This window comes from Arvicanthis niloticus, chromosome 22 (assembly GCF_011762505.2).
Source record: "Arvicanthis niloticus isolate mArvNil1 chromosome 22, mArvNil1.pat.X, whole genome shotgun sequence".
Lineage (NCBI taxonomy): Eukaryota > Metazoa > Chordata > Mammalia > Rodentia > Muridae > Arvicanthis > Arvicanthis niloticus.
In genome coordinates, this window is record NC_133429.1 from 19620754 (window position 1) to 19635707 (window position 14954).

The 14954-nt window shown below is 37.8% G+C and overlaps 1 protein-coding gene across 4 annotated transcripts in view; it reads left to right on the forward strand.

The window, feature by feature from the left end:
- The window catches only part of Eea1 (early endosome antigen 1), a 116421-nt gene that overhangs the window by 24503 nt on the left and 76964 nt on the right, over positions 1-14954 (forward strand). For all 4 annotated transcript variants that reach the window (XM_076920055.1, XM_076920052.1, XM_076920054.1 and 1 more), the window contains exon 2: positions 12937-13029. In XM_076920055.1, coding sequence (XP_076776170.1) covers positions 12937-13029 — 93 coding nt within the window. The remainder of the gene's footprint in view (positions 1-12936; positions 13030-14954) is intronic.

Sequence of the window (14954 nt, forward strand, 5' to 3'; positions counted from 1 at the left end):
TAGTAATGTAGGTGTGGTAGTATATGATGTAAAATTAGGTTTCTCTTTAACAGGCCAAGTGAGAAGATGACAGTTTGAGCTTAGGTAGTGTATTGGCCAAGTAGCTAAGGAAAGGCAGACTCCAAATTCATGGAGGCATTTGAATTAACTTGTTAATTAGATATGGAAGTTACTGGAGAAAGAGGAAATTCCTAAGGATGATAGCTTGGATTTGCCAGGATTAGTATGATAGGTTTTTAGTCTGAGATAAGGAATGCAGATTGGGAAAAGGTTTGCCAGAAAAGACAATAATTTGGTTTTGATGAGCTGCATTTTTTTTTTTTTTCTTGATGGCTTGGGACTCACTGTGTGCTCTGTGCTGGCCTTGAATTTGCAGCAGTCCTCTTGCTCTGCCTTTCAGATGCTGGGATTGCAGATGTGAGCCACTGGAATACCCAGTGGAGCTACCTTAGAAGTGCTCGACAGGCACTCAGATAGGGACACTTAGAAGGACAGGAAGATAAGAATTTGAAGGGTATCTGTGGTCTGGATTATAGTTTTAATAAATGGAGTCACCCAAAGAGTATGTAAGGAGCTGTGTAGTTAAGTATGGAAACCGCCTGGAAACTCTTGCAGTGTTTTACATGGAAGTAATGCTCTGTCTCTAGAAGCCAAATTGGCCCACTAAATGTTGTACTTTTTTTTTTTTTTTTTTTTGGTGGTGGGAGGGACCAGGTCCAATGACCTTAGAAGGAATATGTCTGCATGCCTCACATTTGTGGACTCCTAAAAACTTCACTGAGATAGAAGTCCCCTGAATTTTGGTTGGACTTATTTTTCATCCTCTGATGTGCATATTTGTTACCAACAAGTCCAGAGTGATTATTTCTTCCTTCTCACTTGGTCCAGTCATCATAATGTTATCAATATAGTGGACCAGTGTGAAATTTTGTGGAAGCAACAGATGGTCAAGATTCTTAAATTATGATACATGGCTGGAGAGTTAATATACCCTTGAAGTAAAACTGTAAAAGTATACTGTTGATCTTGCCAACTGAAAGCACATTGCTTGTTTCTTATGGTTCTTATGGACAGGTACCTAGAAAAGGGCCTTTGCTAGATCAGTAGCTGTATACCTAGTATCAGGAGGCATGCTAATTAAGTAAGGATAACACAGCTGCAAATTGGAGTCACTCTTGATTAAGTTTTCAATACTCAACTGTCATTCTCCATTCTCCATCAGATTCCTGAACTGGCCAGATAGGAGAGTTAAAGGGAGATCTGCTAGCAGTAATTTCTGCAATTCTCCTGGGGATTTGATATTATCTTTGATTTACTATTTTCCCTGGCAACTACAGTAACCCTCACTCTACAAGTCAGGGAACCAATGTGGGAATTCTGCCAACTTGTAAGTATATCATCCCAATTACATATTCTGGGACTGGGAAAATAACTACCGGATGAGTTTGAGGACCCACTAGACCTGTGAGTTGGACTTCAGCCAAAACTTCATTAGTCACCTCAACTCCACAAACCCCGACTTAGGGCTGTAATGCTTCTTGGGGTCTCCTGGAATCAGCAGTGTCAATTATGAACCAGTGCCCTATAAACCTCAGAAAGTCTGAGTTTCCTTGCTGACAGTATACAGTTACCCTTGTAAAAGTCCTTAGATTCCTCTGAGGAAGGATTAGAAAAAGACGAGCAGTAAAACTCTTAGGTATTTTTTTTAAATCAAGGTTCTTCCTCAGGGGACCCTGGCAGTCCCATCTTTCATCGGGTTCTTGGTCTGCAAACTGGCTCAAGTCTGGAAATCGGTTCATAGGGTAAGATTCCCTCTTACCACGATCCAGTGTAGCTTTTCTTCCATTTGCTTGAGAATTTGCTGTTGTTTATATAGATTAAACAGAAATGCAATAGACTTTTTACCTATTTTATGCCTGGAAACACCATGACTGATTAGCCAGTACCAAGGGTCCATATGTGTCATGCCACCATAAAACTCACTTTGCTTGTGCTGACAGGTCAGGGCATTGTCAGGAAATTACTTTGCCTATGCTGCCCATTACAGTAACTACAGTCACCTTGCCATGTCAATTCTGTGCTATCACCTGACCTCTGCTACTCCAGGGCCCAGTTAAACCCAAGGCGTTTAGTTCATCCAACTGAGCAGCAGCATCTCTGACTCTAAGGTCTGGCACAAGGAAAAGGGCAATGATAAAGCTCTTCACATGTGCTGGTGCCTCTGTCAAAAGGCCTCTGTCACTATTGGCCTTTTCATGAAGTTGTGTTATTCAAAATGTACCTTTTCACTTCATCCCTATGTATCAAGTTTTTGGCTCTTTTTTTTTTTTTTTTTTTTTTTTTTAAAGTTTTTTTTTTGTTTATTTATATGAGTACACTGTAGCTGTCTTTAGACACACCAGAAGAGGGCATCAGGTCCCACTGCAGGAAACATGGTGGCAAACAGGTAGACATGTTGCTGGAGAGGTAGCTGGAAAGTCCTCATCTAGATCTGTTGGCAGCAGGAAGAGAAAGAGAGACACTAGGCCTGGATTGAGCATTTGAAACTTCAAATCCTATCTCCAGGGACACACTTCTTCCAACAAGGCCACACCTCCTAATCCTTTCAAATAATGCCACTCTTATAGTGAGTGCATAAGAGTGAATTTATAGGGACCATTTTCATTCAAACTATCATGCTGTGTATAGTAGATGTCTTTTCAAGCTTTTTGAATTTGTAAAATGTTTTTAATTAGTTTTTTCTCTTTATTGATTTCTTTCATTTTCTATTTCTTTCTTGATTTCTTTCCTCTTCCCAACCTCAACCCTTTTTGAGACAGGGTCTCACTATGTAGCTCTGCCTGGCCTGTATATGCACACTAGGATTGACTTGAAGCCACAGAGATCTGTTTACCTTTACCTCCAGAGTTTTGGTGTTAGAGGCATGTGCCACTGTGCCTAGCCTAATTAGTTTTTATGGTGGAATGATGAAGAAATATAAGTAGCAAGATTATTGCTCAAAGTTACATCTTCTAAGAGATCCTTATGTCATTTAATTTAGTTTTTTAAAGATTTACTTATTTTATGTGTTTTGTTTGCATATATATGTGTGCGCTATGTGTGTGTCTGGTGTTTGAGGGTGTCAGAGGTGGTGTCCAATCCCCTGAAACTAGTTTCAGGCAGTCACTGGTGAGCTGCCATGTGGCTGCTTGGAATTACACCTGGGTCCTGTGAAGAAACAGAGGCCTTGAGCCATAAGTTTCTGTTCTTTATAGAACACTCAACCTCAGATGTTTTGCTACAGCCCAGGTTACTAATTCATTCATGAAGTGGCCATCATGACTTAATCAGCCCCTAAATATCCTAACTTTGACCTCATCATAAAGTTCAACATACAAATTTTCAGCATATTATTTAGACCACAGCAATATCTGTTTTTGTAAGATTTTTTTTTCAAAATTGAAACTGTATTTTGAGCATGCTTACCTTTTTGTGAGGTTAGTCATTCATTAACTTGGCTTTTGCGGGTTTACTTGGTTCTTTAAGATGACATGGGTTGTGAATTTGCTGCATTCATCTTTTCTGCATGATAAACAGTGTTGTAGGTACCATTTCAGTCAGTTTCTGTGCTTCTAAAGTAGGCGAGACCTTATCCAGACAGTTCTGCATCAGGCAGTTCTGTATTTTTACTAGTAATTTAGACTATACTATGACTTAAGGATTTCCCACTCAAGAGCTTGCTTTTCTCTGCTTGATAATTCTCTAATGTAGAATCATCTGCAGAATTAGGGGTATTGTATGGGGACCTAGTAAAATGTGACTAAGAATCACTAGCTATTAGAAAAGCTTTTCTTATTGTAGCTATTGATTTAGTTTTTGTTTTTTTTATAACTGCCCACCTGCACAGCAGTCAGAAAAAGAGTCTCCACAGAATCTTGATCATTTCTCTGGGAATAGAATAATGTTGCTGTAGTAGACTATAAGCATTTTCAAAAAGGTAGAGAACAAAGGAAGAATTTTGAAGTCAGAAGTACTAGAGAGATTACATAAGATATTTTGAAATAAGAATTACTGGCTACAAAGATTAGTAACAAATGTAATTTCGGTCCAAGTTGCTGGGCAGATGCTCATGCAGAAGTATTTTGTTTGTTTGTTTGTATGTGTAAAGCTGTGCTGATCTTTGTTTAAAGGAGTAACTCTTGAAGCCTTCTGTGACAGTCACCACTAGCTGTGTGAGCGACAGTCACCATTGGCTGTGTGAGGATTCTTCTTTAATAATCTCACAGCTTTACTTCTCCTTAGGGTTCATATAAATGATTCTATTTGGATTCTGGTTACTTTTTCATAGCAGTGCTAGGATGATTCTGACATGCAGATTATGTATGTGTAGTTTGCAGTGCTTGGACCTTAAACATGCTTAGGCAAGCACTCTACTGTTAAGGTCTAGATACAGTATTGAGACCTAGATGCCATGTTAAGGCATAGGTAACTGTTACCTGGCTAACCTGCCATTTTGTGCCATTACTAATATTATACAGAAACTTTCTTACATGTTGTTTCTGCTGTTACTAGGAAACTTTTTCATGCCCAAGTTGATTACATATTCTGTTATGTTCTGTGCCTTTGGAAATCAGTCACGAGAGAAGTCAGTAGAACTGTTTTGTATAGTTACCTACAAAAGGCTTGGATCCAAACCAACCACCCAACAGTACTTCCTGTGCTTGTATATAAGCTTGTACAGTATTTGCCTTTATAAGCTGCCTCTGGGATGGACCCTAACATAAGTGAGATACCTGCATCAATATAAGAAACTATTTGGAGTAAGACTTCCATTTTGAGTAGGGGTAGAGTAAAGTTTAAGTTTCCAAGACCTTTCTGGGAACTGACATCCTACTTGGCAGAAGGAGACATGTATGTAGGCAGCTGACATCCTGGTTGGCAAGTAAGACATGAATGTTAGACAAGTCCCATCTTGGCAGAGAAGTGAGAACATGAAAAGTAGACAAGGCAAGTCCCCTGCCACAGCTGAATACCCCAACCAATGGGAGCAGGATAAATGTACAACAAAGACATGTTTCTAAGGAAATCCCCTGTCCCTAAATCCTGATTGGTGGTACACTTGGCACAGATGTTTGTGGATTTTAGGCTTAAAAACCCTGTAGGATCAAGCCGGGCAGTGGTGGCGCACGCCTTTAATCCCAGCACTTGGGAGGCAGAGGCAGGTGGATTTCTGAGTTCTAGGCAGGCCTGGTCTACAAAGTGAGTTCCAGGACAGCCAGGGCTACACAGAGAAACCCTGTCTCCTAAAAAACAAACAAACAAAACCAAACAAAAACAAAAACAAAACAAAATTCTGTAGGATCTTAAGTCAGTGTCATGGTTCAGCTTCCAAGCCTGAGTCATGACCCTGATTGATCAGTCCTGGGGTATGTCCTCAATAAACTATCCCTGTCTGACTGAGATCGGTGTTCATGTGGGTTGTGAGGTGACTGCTGGACCCCCAACACTACCCCAGATTATCTAAATTTTTTAAGTAAACAACTAGGCTGAAATAGATCAACATTTTGTTTGAAAGAAAACCTCTGATTTAACGTTTCAGGATAGTAGTTCCTTTTAGGTATTATGTACAGTAGATAATGATAATAGTCCTGTCTCTTTTTGGCCAACAAAGTGTTGATTTTTGTTTTTTGTTTTTTTTTTTTCCAAGTTTGTGTTTAACTGAAAGCAGTTTTGCAGGAACTAATGCTGTATTATCTTTGTTTTTAGTAATACCAGCCAATTGTATATTATTGACAATCTAGGATATTCTGTATATTATAGTTGTTACTTGTTTAAATATCACAAGTGTTTTTGTTTTCTAATTGCAGTTATTGATGTGATGTTATTTATAAGAAATGTATAGGTGGGATTTCCAGTAATAGGAGTGACAGCAGCTTGATTCTTGATTTGTGGTTAGCCCTTTTCTCTTTCACCTTTACTTTATCTATTTCTCACCCCCCTCCCCCATACTGGGAATTGAACCTAAGGCCTTGCATATGCCAGGTAAGTGTTCTACTACTGAGATACATCTGCAAACCCTATCCTCCTTTTGAAAATTTTTATTCTGAGACAAGATCTTGCCCGACAACTCAAGTTGGCCTTGAATTATTACTCTGTTGGTAAAGCAAGCCTTGAACTTGGGACAGTCCTGCCTTATTATCAGGTCCAGCATGAGGTGATAATTGATGCTTCCTAATTATGGCAGATGAGGGACTAGATGTATTACTGGAATGAGTCTGGCTGCTGGACTTGACAGGCTGGGTGGTAAAGTGAAAAGGTGTTGAAAGGAAGGGAACTTTAATGGGAAAGCTGCTCAGTGAGAAGACAGAGCTCTTGTTACTTGCTACAGAATTAGCCGAGAAGCTGATTTAAGGGTGGTGTGCATGGGCCAGTTAATTGCTTCTTCTTAGCAGGTGGGCCAGATGAGGCTTGTCTGATTCATATTACCTAGTCATGAGATAAGTTTCAGTCTTACAGATTTCTGGAACAAAGATCATTTCCTCAGGCTATGCTTGTCACTTGTTAGTATGCCCACTGTGCAGTTACATATTATACAAGAGGTAGGCTAGAGTGGGTAGCTGCCCTGAGGCTCTCTTGGTGATTGCTAAATTAACAAAACACCCATAATTCTTTGCATCAATTGTCAGAAAAGCTAACCAAAGACTCTTGTTTGGAACTTTGAGCTACACTTCCAACCTCAGGATGAAGAGGAGCTAGAGGTTGAATTATCACCAGTGGCAGTGATTTAGTCAGTCATGCTTAAATACTGGAAGTTTGGAGAATGTCTCAGTTATTGAACACTTCCATTACTTGGTAAGGAGGCATATTCCAAATTCCCTGGGACAAGAATGCCTTTGCTCATGGTTCATCCAGATCCTCCCTTAACCCTCATCATGTGGCTTTTCATCTGTAGCCTTTCTAGTAAAAATAAACCAAATGTTACTCTGCGTTCTTACAACTCTTATAACAAGTTACGGAACCAGAGGCTGGGTGGTGGGACCCCTTGACTTATGGTCAGTGGACATAAGTTTGGATAACTTTGGGATTTGTTCCTTGGAGATGCCATCAGAAAGGGATGGGAAATCTTATGAAACAGATCCTTTAATCTATGTGGTTTGCAGAATACCCAGCATTGCCAGATTTTAATAAGCTGTAGGATGTGGCGTTGGCATCCAGAGAGTATCGAAGCTTGATTATAGAAAGCCGACCCAGTTGGCTCCAATCAGTAGTGAATAGGAAAATAGTTTTATGTTTTCTTAGTCTATTTGGTATTAATGATAGATGTTTGTCAACTATAATTATCTGAACCTTTATCATCAGGCTCGTTTTGGAAGGGATTATCTTTAAAAGGCTTTCAAAAGCATTACAACAGTACTAGTAAGATGTTGGAAACAGGTAAATGGTCTTTAAAAGCATATTAACCCACTCTTTGGGTAAAAATGGAAGAAAGAAAATAACACCTTAACATGAAGATCGTAATCTTACATGATTACTTTTTAATTTCGTTGTGTTTACATTTTTATATCATTGAAGCTATGACATATAAACTTGGCACTTTATGCCTTTTATAAATTCAGAATTTTATCTATTCCTGTTTATATATAATCTTTATATTAGTTTTAAAAATTTTAATCATATCTATGTTTTGAACACAATAAAGAATAAAAAACATGAAAGTTTTCCTTTTTATAGATAATTCACTGTATGGAATGTTCTTTCTCTGGATCCTAGAAAAGTTTTAATCAAACTTCAATCACAAACACTTAGTGGACTTAGAGTGTTAAAATTTCTGTTTATGGCAAAGAGTAGTAGCATTGTCCACTTTCTCAGTCCCCAGTGGGTCGATCTTCTTTCTATCTACCATCTTGTGTGACACTTTTTGTCCCCAGTGAAGAATGTGGTTGCAGTTACCTGTTTTTGGTCCCAGAAGCCTGTATAATTGCTGTTTGTTTTTTATTTTTGATGATCTGAATTCTTGTTTTGAAAACAGTTTTTCCTTTTTAATATTTCAAAGTCTTTGTATTATTGACTTGTGTTTGGAACAGAATTGTCTGGTTTCTTCCTTTTACTCTTAAGTGCTATTTGGACCAGAGGTTTGACCATGCTTCTTCTTTCCTTGGGACCTCTGCTGGCTTTAACCTCCTTTATTCCATTCCTCAGCCTCCCAAAATGCTAGTATGACAGGCATGTGTGCATCACTAAACCTGGCTTTTGAGTATGTCATTGTGGGAAAGATTCTTAAATTTCTTTTTGGATGAGTTACATCGACACAACATAAAATAGAAAGTTAAAAGCTTGAAAATTATACTTCAAATGTAAATATTTCATGAGCAGTCAGTGAATACAGTAAAGACATACTCTGAATAAGTTTAGAAAGTTTTGGAAAGTTAGGTTTTGAAAATTTTAAAGAGACTATCGCAATCAAGGCCTATTCCGTCATAGTACCAGGAAATCAGAGATCCCAAGAGCAAGTCTCACTACCACAATTTTTGAGCCAAATTTAAATCAAGCTTTATTAAATACTGTTCAGGATGATGGACCAGCCAGGTCCATACCCAGGATTCTCAGAGAATGGCTGCAAATTATATTAGTCTGGTGCTTATAAAGGCAAAACCCACAAGGCCTTTCCTACCTTTGTCCAGTCAGGGGCAAGCATACATTCTGATATACTTCCTGTCTGTATACCTCCAGCCTGTGTGTGATCAGGCACGTCCTGTATAGTTGTGGCAACCAACCTTGTTTACAGAAGTGAAAACATATGGCTTGTTATTTTATACCATCAGTATCCCTTAGCATTCCAGGACGTTATCTATCCTTGGGCAAGTGGGGCTTCCAGGTTAGAGCCATTTTTGTTTTATAGATCTCTTAAACATAGTAATTTCAATGTAAAGCACAAGTTTAGCCCTCACAAAAGAAGAATAATCTGAGGATTCTACTTCTGAAATATATCTAACTCTTTTTCATAAGTTGAGAGTAGAAGAAATCTTAAATCAATATACTATTGTTTTTATGATCATTAAGGGATAGGTCATTGGGTCATTGGAAAGGATCAGGGTAGTGCTTCACTTTTGACACCCCCAACCCCCAATTTTCTGTTTCTGTAAAGCTGTTTGATACCAGTGTAGTGGATAAAACCACAAAAGTCCCAACCCCAAAATAAAACCCTCAGTGACAAAGACTAGGATTCACCAATCTTTTTCCCAATACATGTCACCGAAGACTTGAGCCTGTTATCAAGTATTCAAGTTATAGAGGGTAAATTTCATAAATGCAAGAACACTCCTCTGAAGAGAAGTTTGGGATTATCATTAGAGACATTTGGAAAATCACCTGTCATATGGCTGAGGTTTCAGAAGAGCCTGCTCGGTCCAGACAAAAAAATGCAGATATCTCAGAAAGGTCATAAAGACAAAAAGGAGACAAGCAAGAAGAGAGAATGAGTGCAGGCCTACGGCCACTCTCACCCCACTACTCCAGTGCTGCCTTAACTGTCTCTGCAGAGTGAAGACTATAGATTCAAACTCTGACCCCACTCTCTACTCAGGAAGATGATCCCAACTTTTGCCCAAGGACAGATTATAGAGCATCACGATGAAGTGTCGGTGTGACACATCAGAAATACCAGATCGAGTCCTGTGGGCTTTCAAGAGTCTTAGACTCTCTCTTTTCTTTGAAGTGACATCATTGCCATCAGTACCACTCTATTTTGGTCATTCCCTAAACTATATTTAGCTAACTTTTTCAGGGTAATTTCCCAGTAGAAAGTGTAGCCTTTACACTGAGGACAAAGTTTTAAGACCTAGCCTGCTGAGCCATGTGGGCAGAAAGAAACTGAAGATTTGAAATGGAGTAGATATAGGTATCCTTTGTGTTTAATTTTATAGTTTTTTCAGTATGCTATTGTTTCTACTAGTTGAGTTATTTTGTCAAAGAGATGACTGTTTTTATTCTGAGAAATAAGCCTGAGGAGAAAGGGAACACAGAGTGACTTGGAAGCTGTTAACTCTGCCCTACCCTGTGGTGGAATCAGCTCCCTACCTCCTTTCTGTATATTTTACATGCCCTGCTTGCCTGGCTTATTTGGATATGGAAGGTACACACGTAGTCATCATTTTGGATAGCATGTCTTGGTACTAATGATGAAATGGATACACCTTATATCTAGCTCCTCTCTTTTATCTTTGGCCAGAGATTAGCTTTTACATATTCCCTCTTTAACATTTTTTTCAAAATTCTGTTTTTCCTCAATCAGTTGGTTAGGCCTCAGGGGCAGAGTAGCAACTCTTCTTGTATGGCCCACTTCTGTCTCCTCTATTGGAAAGAACACTGGCTTCATCCTTTATGTCACTGTTAGGCTGTTCTTTTGAATTGGCCTTGGTATCTTCCAGCTCTCTGTGTTAAAACAATAGTTATATACAAGATGATGTTTCTTCTATGTCATTCTTTAGCCAGACCCTTGAACACTTTCTGAGGGCACTAACAAAGATCAATACAAGGTGAATATCTTCTTTTGGAAATGCTTGGGACTGAGAGTGTTTCAGGTTTCAGACTTGCTTGTATAAATGAGGTATCTTGGAGAGAGTGAAGCCTAAGCATGAAATTAGTTCATAGTTTATATACATAGTATACATTTAAACTGAAGGTAGTTTTGTATATTATTTTAAATAATTTTTTGTGTAGAATAGTTCTTGTGACATTTTATACTTTTTCCTTGCTATTCTTTTAAATTTCTCTTTAAATAGAATCTAATATAGCCTGAGTGCCCTCCTGCTGCAGCCTCCCCATTGCTGGAATTACAGGCTTGTACCACCAAGCCTGGTGAATTTCATACTTGTATCATGTTGGTATTCAAAAAGTGTAAGATTTTAGAACATACCATATTTTAACACTAGGAATGTTCATCTTGTATTTTTTTTTTTTAATTCAAAGCCATTCAGTTTCCTCAATGTTCATTATACTTATTTTATGTGTATGAATGTCTGCATGTATATATGTGGGACTGCATGTGTACTTGGTGCCTATGGAGTTAGGCATGGCTGAGAACTACCATGTAGGTGCTGGGAACTGAACCCTAGTTCTCAGCGCGAGGAGCAACGGCTCTTGTCTGTTGAGCTGTCCCTCTAGCTCCAGTTTCCCCATTGTTATCCTGGTATATTTGATTAATCTCTTCCCAGCATAAAAAAGAAAAATTTAATGTTATATACTACTTTGAGTGACTGTGTGTAAGAAGAGTGTGGGAATTTCCTTGTTACTTTAATTACGTGTTGTCATTTCCTGCTTGTCCCAATTTATATAAAAACAAAAACTAAATAAACATGTGAATTATAAAAATAAGGAAATAGGAAGGAATGTGGACTATCTGATTAGTTTTATTTTAAGTATAAATTTTCTTAAATATAAAAGTAAGTATGACTAAAGTTGTGAGAAACAATAGCAAAAACAAAAACTGAGGAAAGTTAAAACCTAAGCCCCTTGTAGTTGTGTCTTGCTATTGTAATCATTATTTGCATTTTGAAATATTTCTTTTCAATGTTGTTATATAGATCTTATATAATTATAATGTGTATGTATAAGCATTTATAAAGTAAGAATATCATGTGTACACACATACACACATGCACACACATGGAGGGGGGAGTCTGAAAATGTTACTGAGGCTGATCTGTAAGTTGCAGTAATCCGGCCTCAGCCTCTTGTGTGCTGTGATTTCAGCTATGTGCCACCATACCTGCTATCTTACACTATCTCATTTAATTTTCAGATTGACAGGAATTCACTTCTGATTTGGTATTTAGATCAAATATATACTGATCATGTACAATATATAAGAAAGGAAGTAAAAAGGAATATGGACTATTTGGTTTGTCTTATTTTAAGTATAATATTTTAAAATACAAAAGTATTTTTGTGTTGAAGCATACATGTAGTTAATTGTTTTTAATCTTGAGTACTTGTACATTTCCATAGAGATTTCTAAGAAAGAAGCTGTATTGATTAGTGATTCAGAACCTTATGGTTCCAATAAAACCTTTTTCTCTATTTATTAGTTATTTGGCTTTGGCAGGTTTCTTAGCATCTGTGCTTTCTATCAGGCTAAAGTGGGAAGCATATCGTGTGTGTGTGTGTGTGTGTGTGTGTGTGTGTGTGTGTGTGTGTGTGTATAGTTATCAAGTAGGCCTTGTGCTTTGAATCTTGTTTTAAGGTGTTTTACTAGATTTCAGGTCCATTTACATGTAGGTATTAATAGGTATTAGAGTAGCACTATTAGAGGATAATAATAGTTTTATAATTGCTGCTGGAATTATGAAATGTGTGCTTGGTGGTATCTCAGCATGTGTCAGAGATAGACTGACATCCATTGGCCTGAATGCTAGATGAACGGAGTGGTGACTAGATGACGTGGGTCACATTGTCCTCTACTCTTGTACTTTCCAGTTCATGCAGGAAACAGCAATGTAAGAGGAATCAGCAGATCGGCATTTTAGTTCTGTGTCTCTTTTGGTTTTTATGTTTCTTTATTTCCTTGTTTTTTTTTTTTTTTTTTTTTTTTTGTTGTTATTTTAGTGGTGGCTGTTACATTATGTCATAAGCAAGTCATTTAGCTGCTTCAAATGTTTTCTCTATAGGGACAAAATGTTTTACCTGTCTCAGAGATATCATTGGGATTAAATATGTTTCATGAAAGTGCATTATATTTAAAAGCTTTATTTAAAATAAAAATTGAAAATGCTTACAGTGATCCTGATATGTACAGAATGAACGTCAGTGTTCCTTAAGGGTCACTGTTGGTACTGCTGACTATTATGAAGGCACTTACTTTTCTTGTGTGACATTGTTTATATTGTTGTACAGCTTAGGAATGTATCAACACATATTAATATAGTATATTAACTTTGATTTTTCTTTCCTCTGTTCCAGACTCCTGGGAGAGTTGGCTCTCAGGGTTCCGATTTAGATTCATCAGCGACTCCTATAAATACCGTGGATGTCAATAATGAAAGTTCTTCAGAGGTATGCACATTTAATAGAGAATAAAACTCACTGTTGTTTAGTGGAAATTAGCAAACAAAGTAATGTTTGGGAACAAATTATGTTCATAGGGAAAATTCTCATAAATTGTATTATTACTATGTGATTTTGAGTTATCTTTATAAAAGCATACCATGTTTGGTTGTAAGATTGAGAAACTGTATATTAAAATTGAAAATTAATACTACCAGTTTGTTTTTTATGTTATCTCAATTTAATGAAGAATATTTTAATCTTTTGTGTATGTGTGTACTGTTATAAAACTGTTAATTATTATATTATGTGTCATATTTTTCTTGTATTTTCTGATTTTATTTATGACCTGTTAAATTTTACTTTATTTTTGTCAACTTATTAAAAACTAGTAGAAATGTAAATAAGCTTAAAATTTCAATTACGAAGCCTTTTAAGTTGTATTACTACTTTTAGTTTTAAGATGTATTGTTCATTATCGAAAAAGAAGACATAAAGAAAACCTATGTCTATGTCACTCAGTGGTAAAACCCTTAAATGTTAGGGTAATCTTGCAAGTCCAAGAACAAAGCAAGGTGCCTGCTGTCCACAGTTCTACTAAATATCACAACGGTGCATATGCTACCTTGCTGTCTGCTCCCCACCTTCTCCCTCCCCTTTTCCTTTGAATGGATTTTGCCATTGCAGAATGCTTTTTCTATATGCATTGACATGTTGATACGATTTTTCTCCTGTGTTCTGTGATAAATTACATCACTTAAAATAATATTGCTATACCTTTGTATTCTTAGGGAAAATTCACTTGATAATGATGTATTGTTACCACTATTTTAATATATTGTTCTATTTTACTTGTTAATTTTTTTGAGGATGTTCACCTATGTTCACGATACTGATTCACTTTTGTTGGAGACAAATATGACTCTCTGCCCCTGGCTGGCCTTGTATTTGCTATGTAAGCAGTAAAAAAACCAAAACATTCTCAAAATATACCAGGATAGATATGGGTGTCACTGAGCAAAATCAGCAGGAAGGGGAGAGTATAACATCTTCTATGTAGCTGTAGTTTTAGGTATTTGTGGTGGTTTGAATATGGTTAGCCCATGGGAGGTGGCACTAGTAGGAGGTGTGGCCTTGTTGGAGAAAGTGTGTCACTGTGGGGGTGGGCTTTGAGGTCCTATGCTTAATCTTTGCCCTGGGTGGAAGAGAGTTTCTTTCTGGTTCCTTTGGATCATGATTAGAATTCTCAGCTTCTTTTCCAGCCCCATATCTGCCTGCACACTGCCATGCTTCCTACCATCATGATAATAGACATGTAAGCCAGCCCTAATTAAAGGTTTGCCTTTATAAAAGTTGCCTTGTTCGTGGTGTCTGTTCACAGCAGTGAAACCCTAACTAAGACAGTACTTATCACGGAAGATTTTTCCAGTGTTAAGGATGGTGGTAGTATATCTTAGAACTGAAGAGGGTGAAGAAATGAGCTCAGGCAGTTTCTGAGGCAAGTGATGTAGAACACTGGAAATCTTTGAGCTAAGAGCATGTCTGACATGGTGAAAACAAGCTAGGAGGTACTGCAGCTCTAGAATACTGAGTGTTTATAGACTGGCTCAGTGAGGTAACCAGCCAGGCCCACCTCCTTCAGGCCTCTGAGATGTTATACACACTCAGTGTTTAGCTCTCTGTGAGGTAGAGAAGCCCGTGGACCACTCACTCATGTACCACACATGCATCCTCCCACATACATTCTTCTCTCTCTCTCTCTCTCTCTCTCTCTCTCTCTCTCTCTCTCTCTCTCTCTCTTTCTCTCACACACACACACACACATAGAGACAGAGAGAGACAGAGAGAGAGATAGAGAGAGATAGACAGTCACATCACATACAGAGAGAATGAGTGGTGATACTAGGAAGCCTTCACTGAATGCCTCTTTTGTT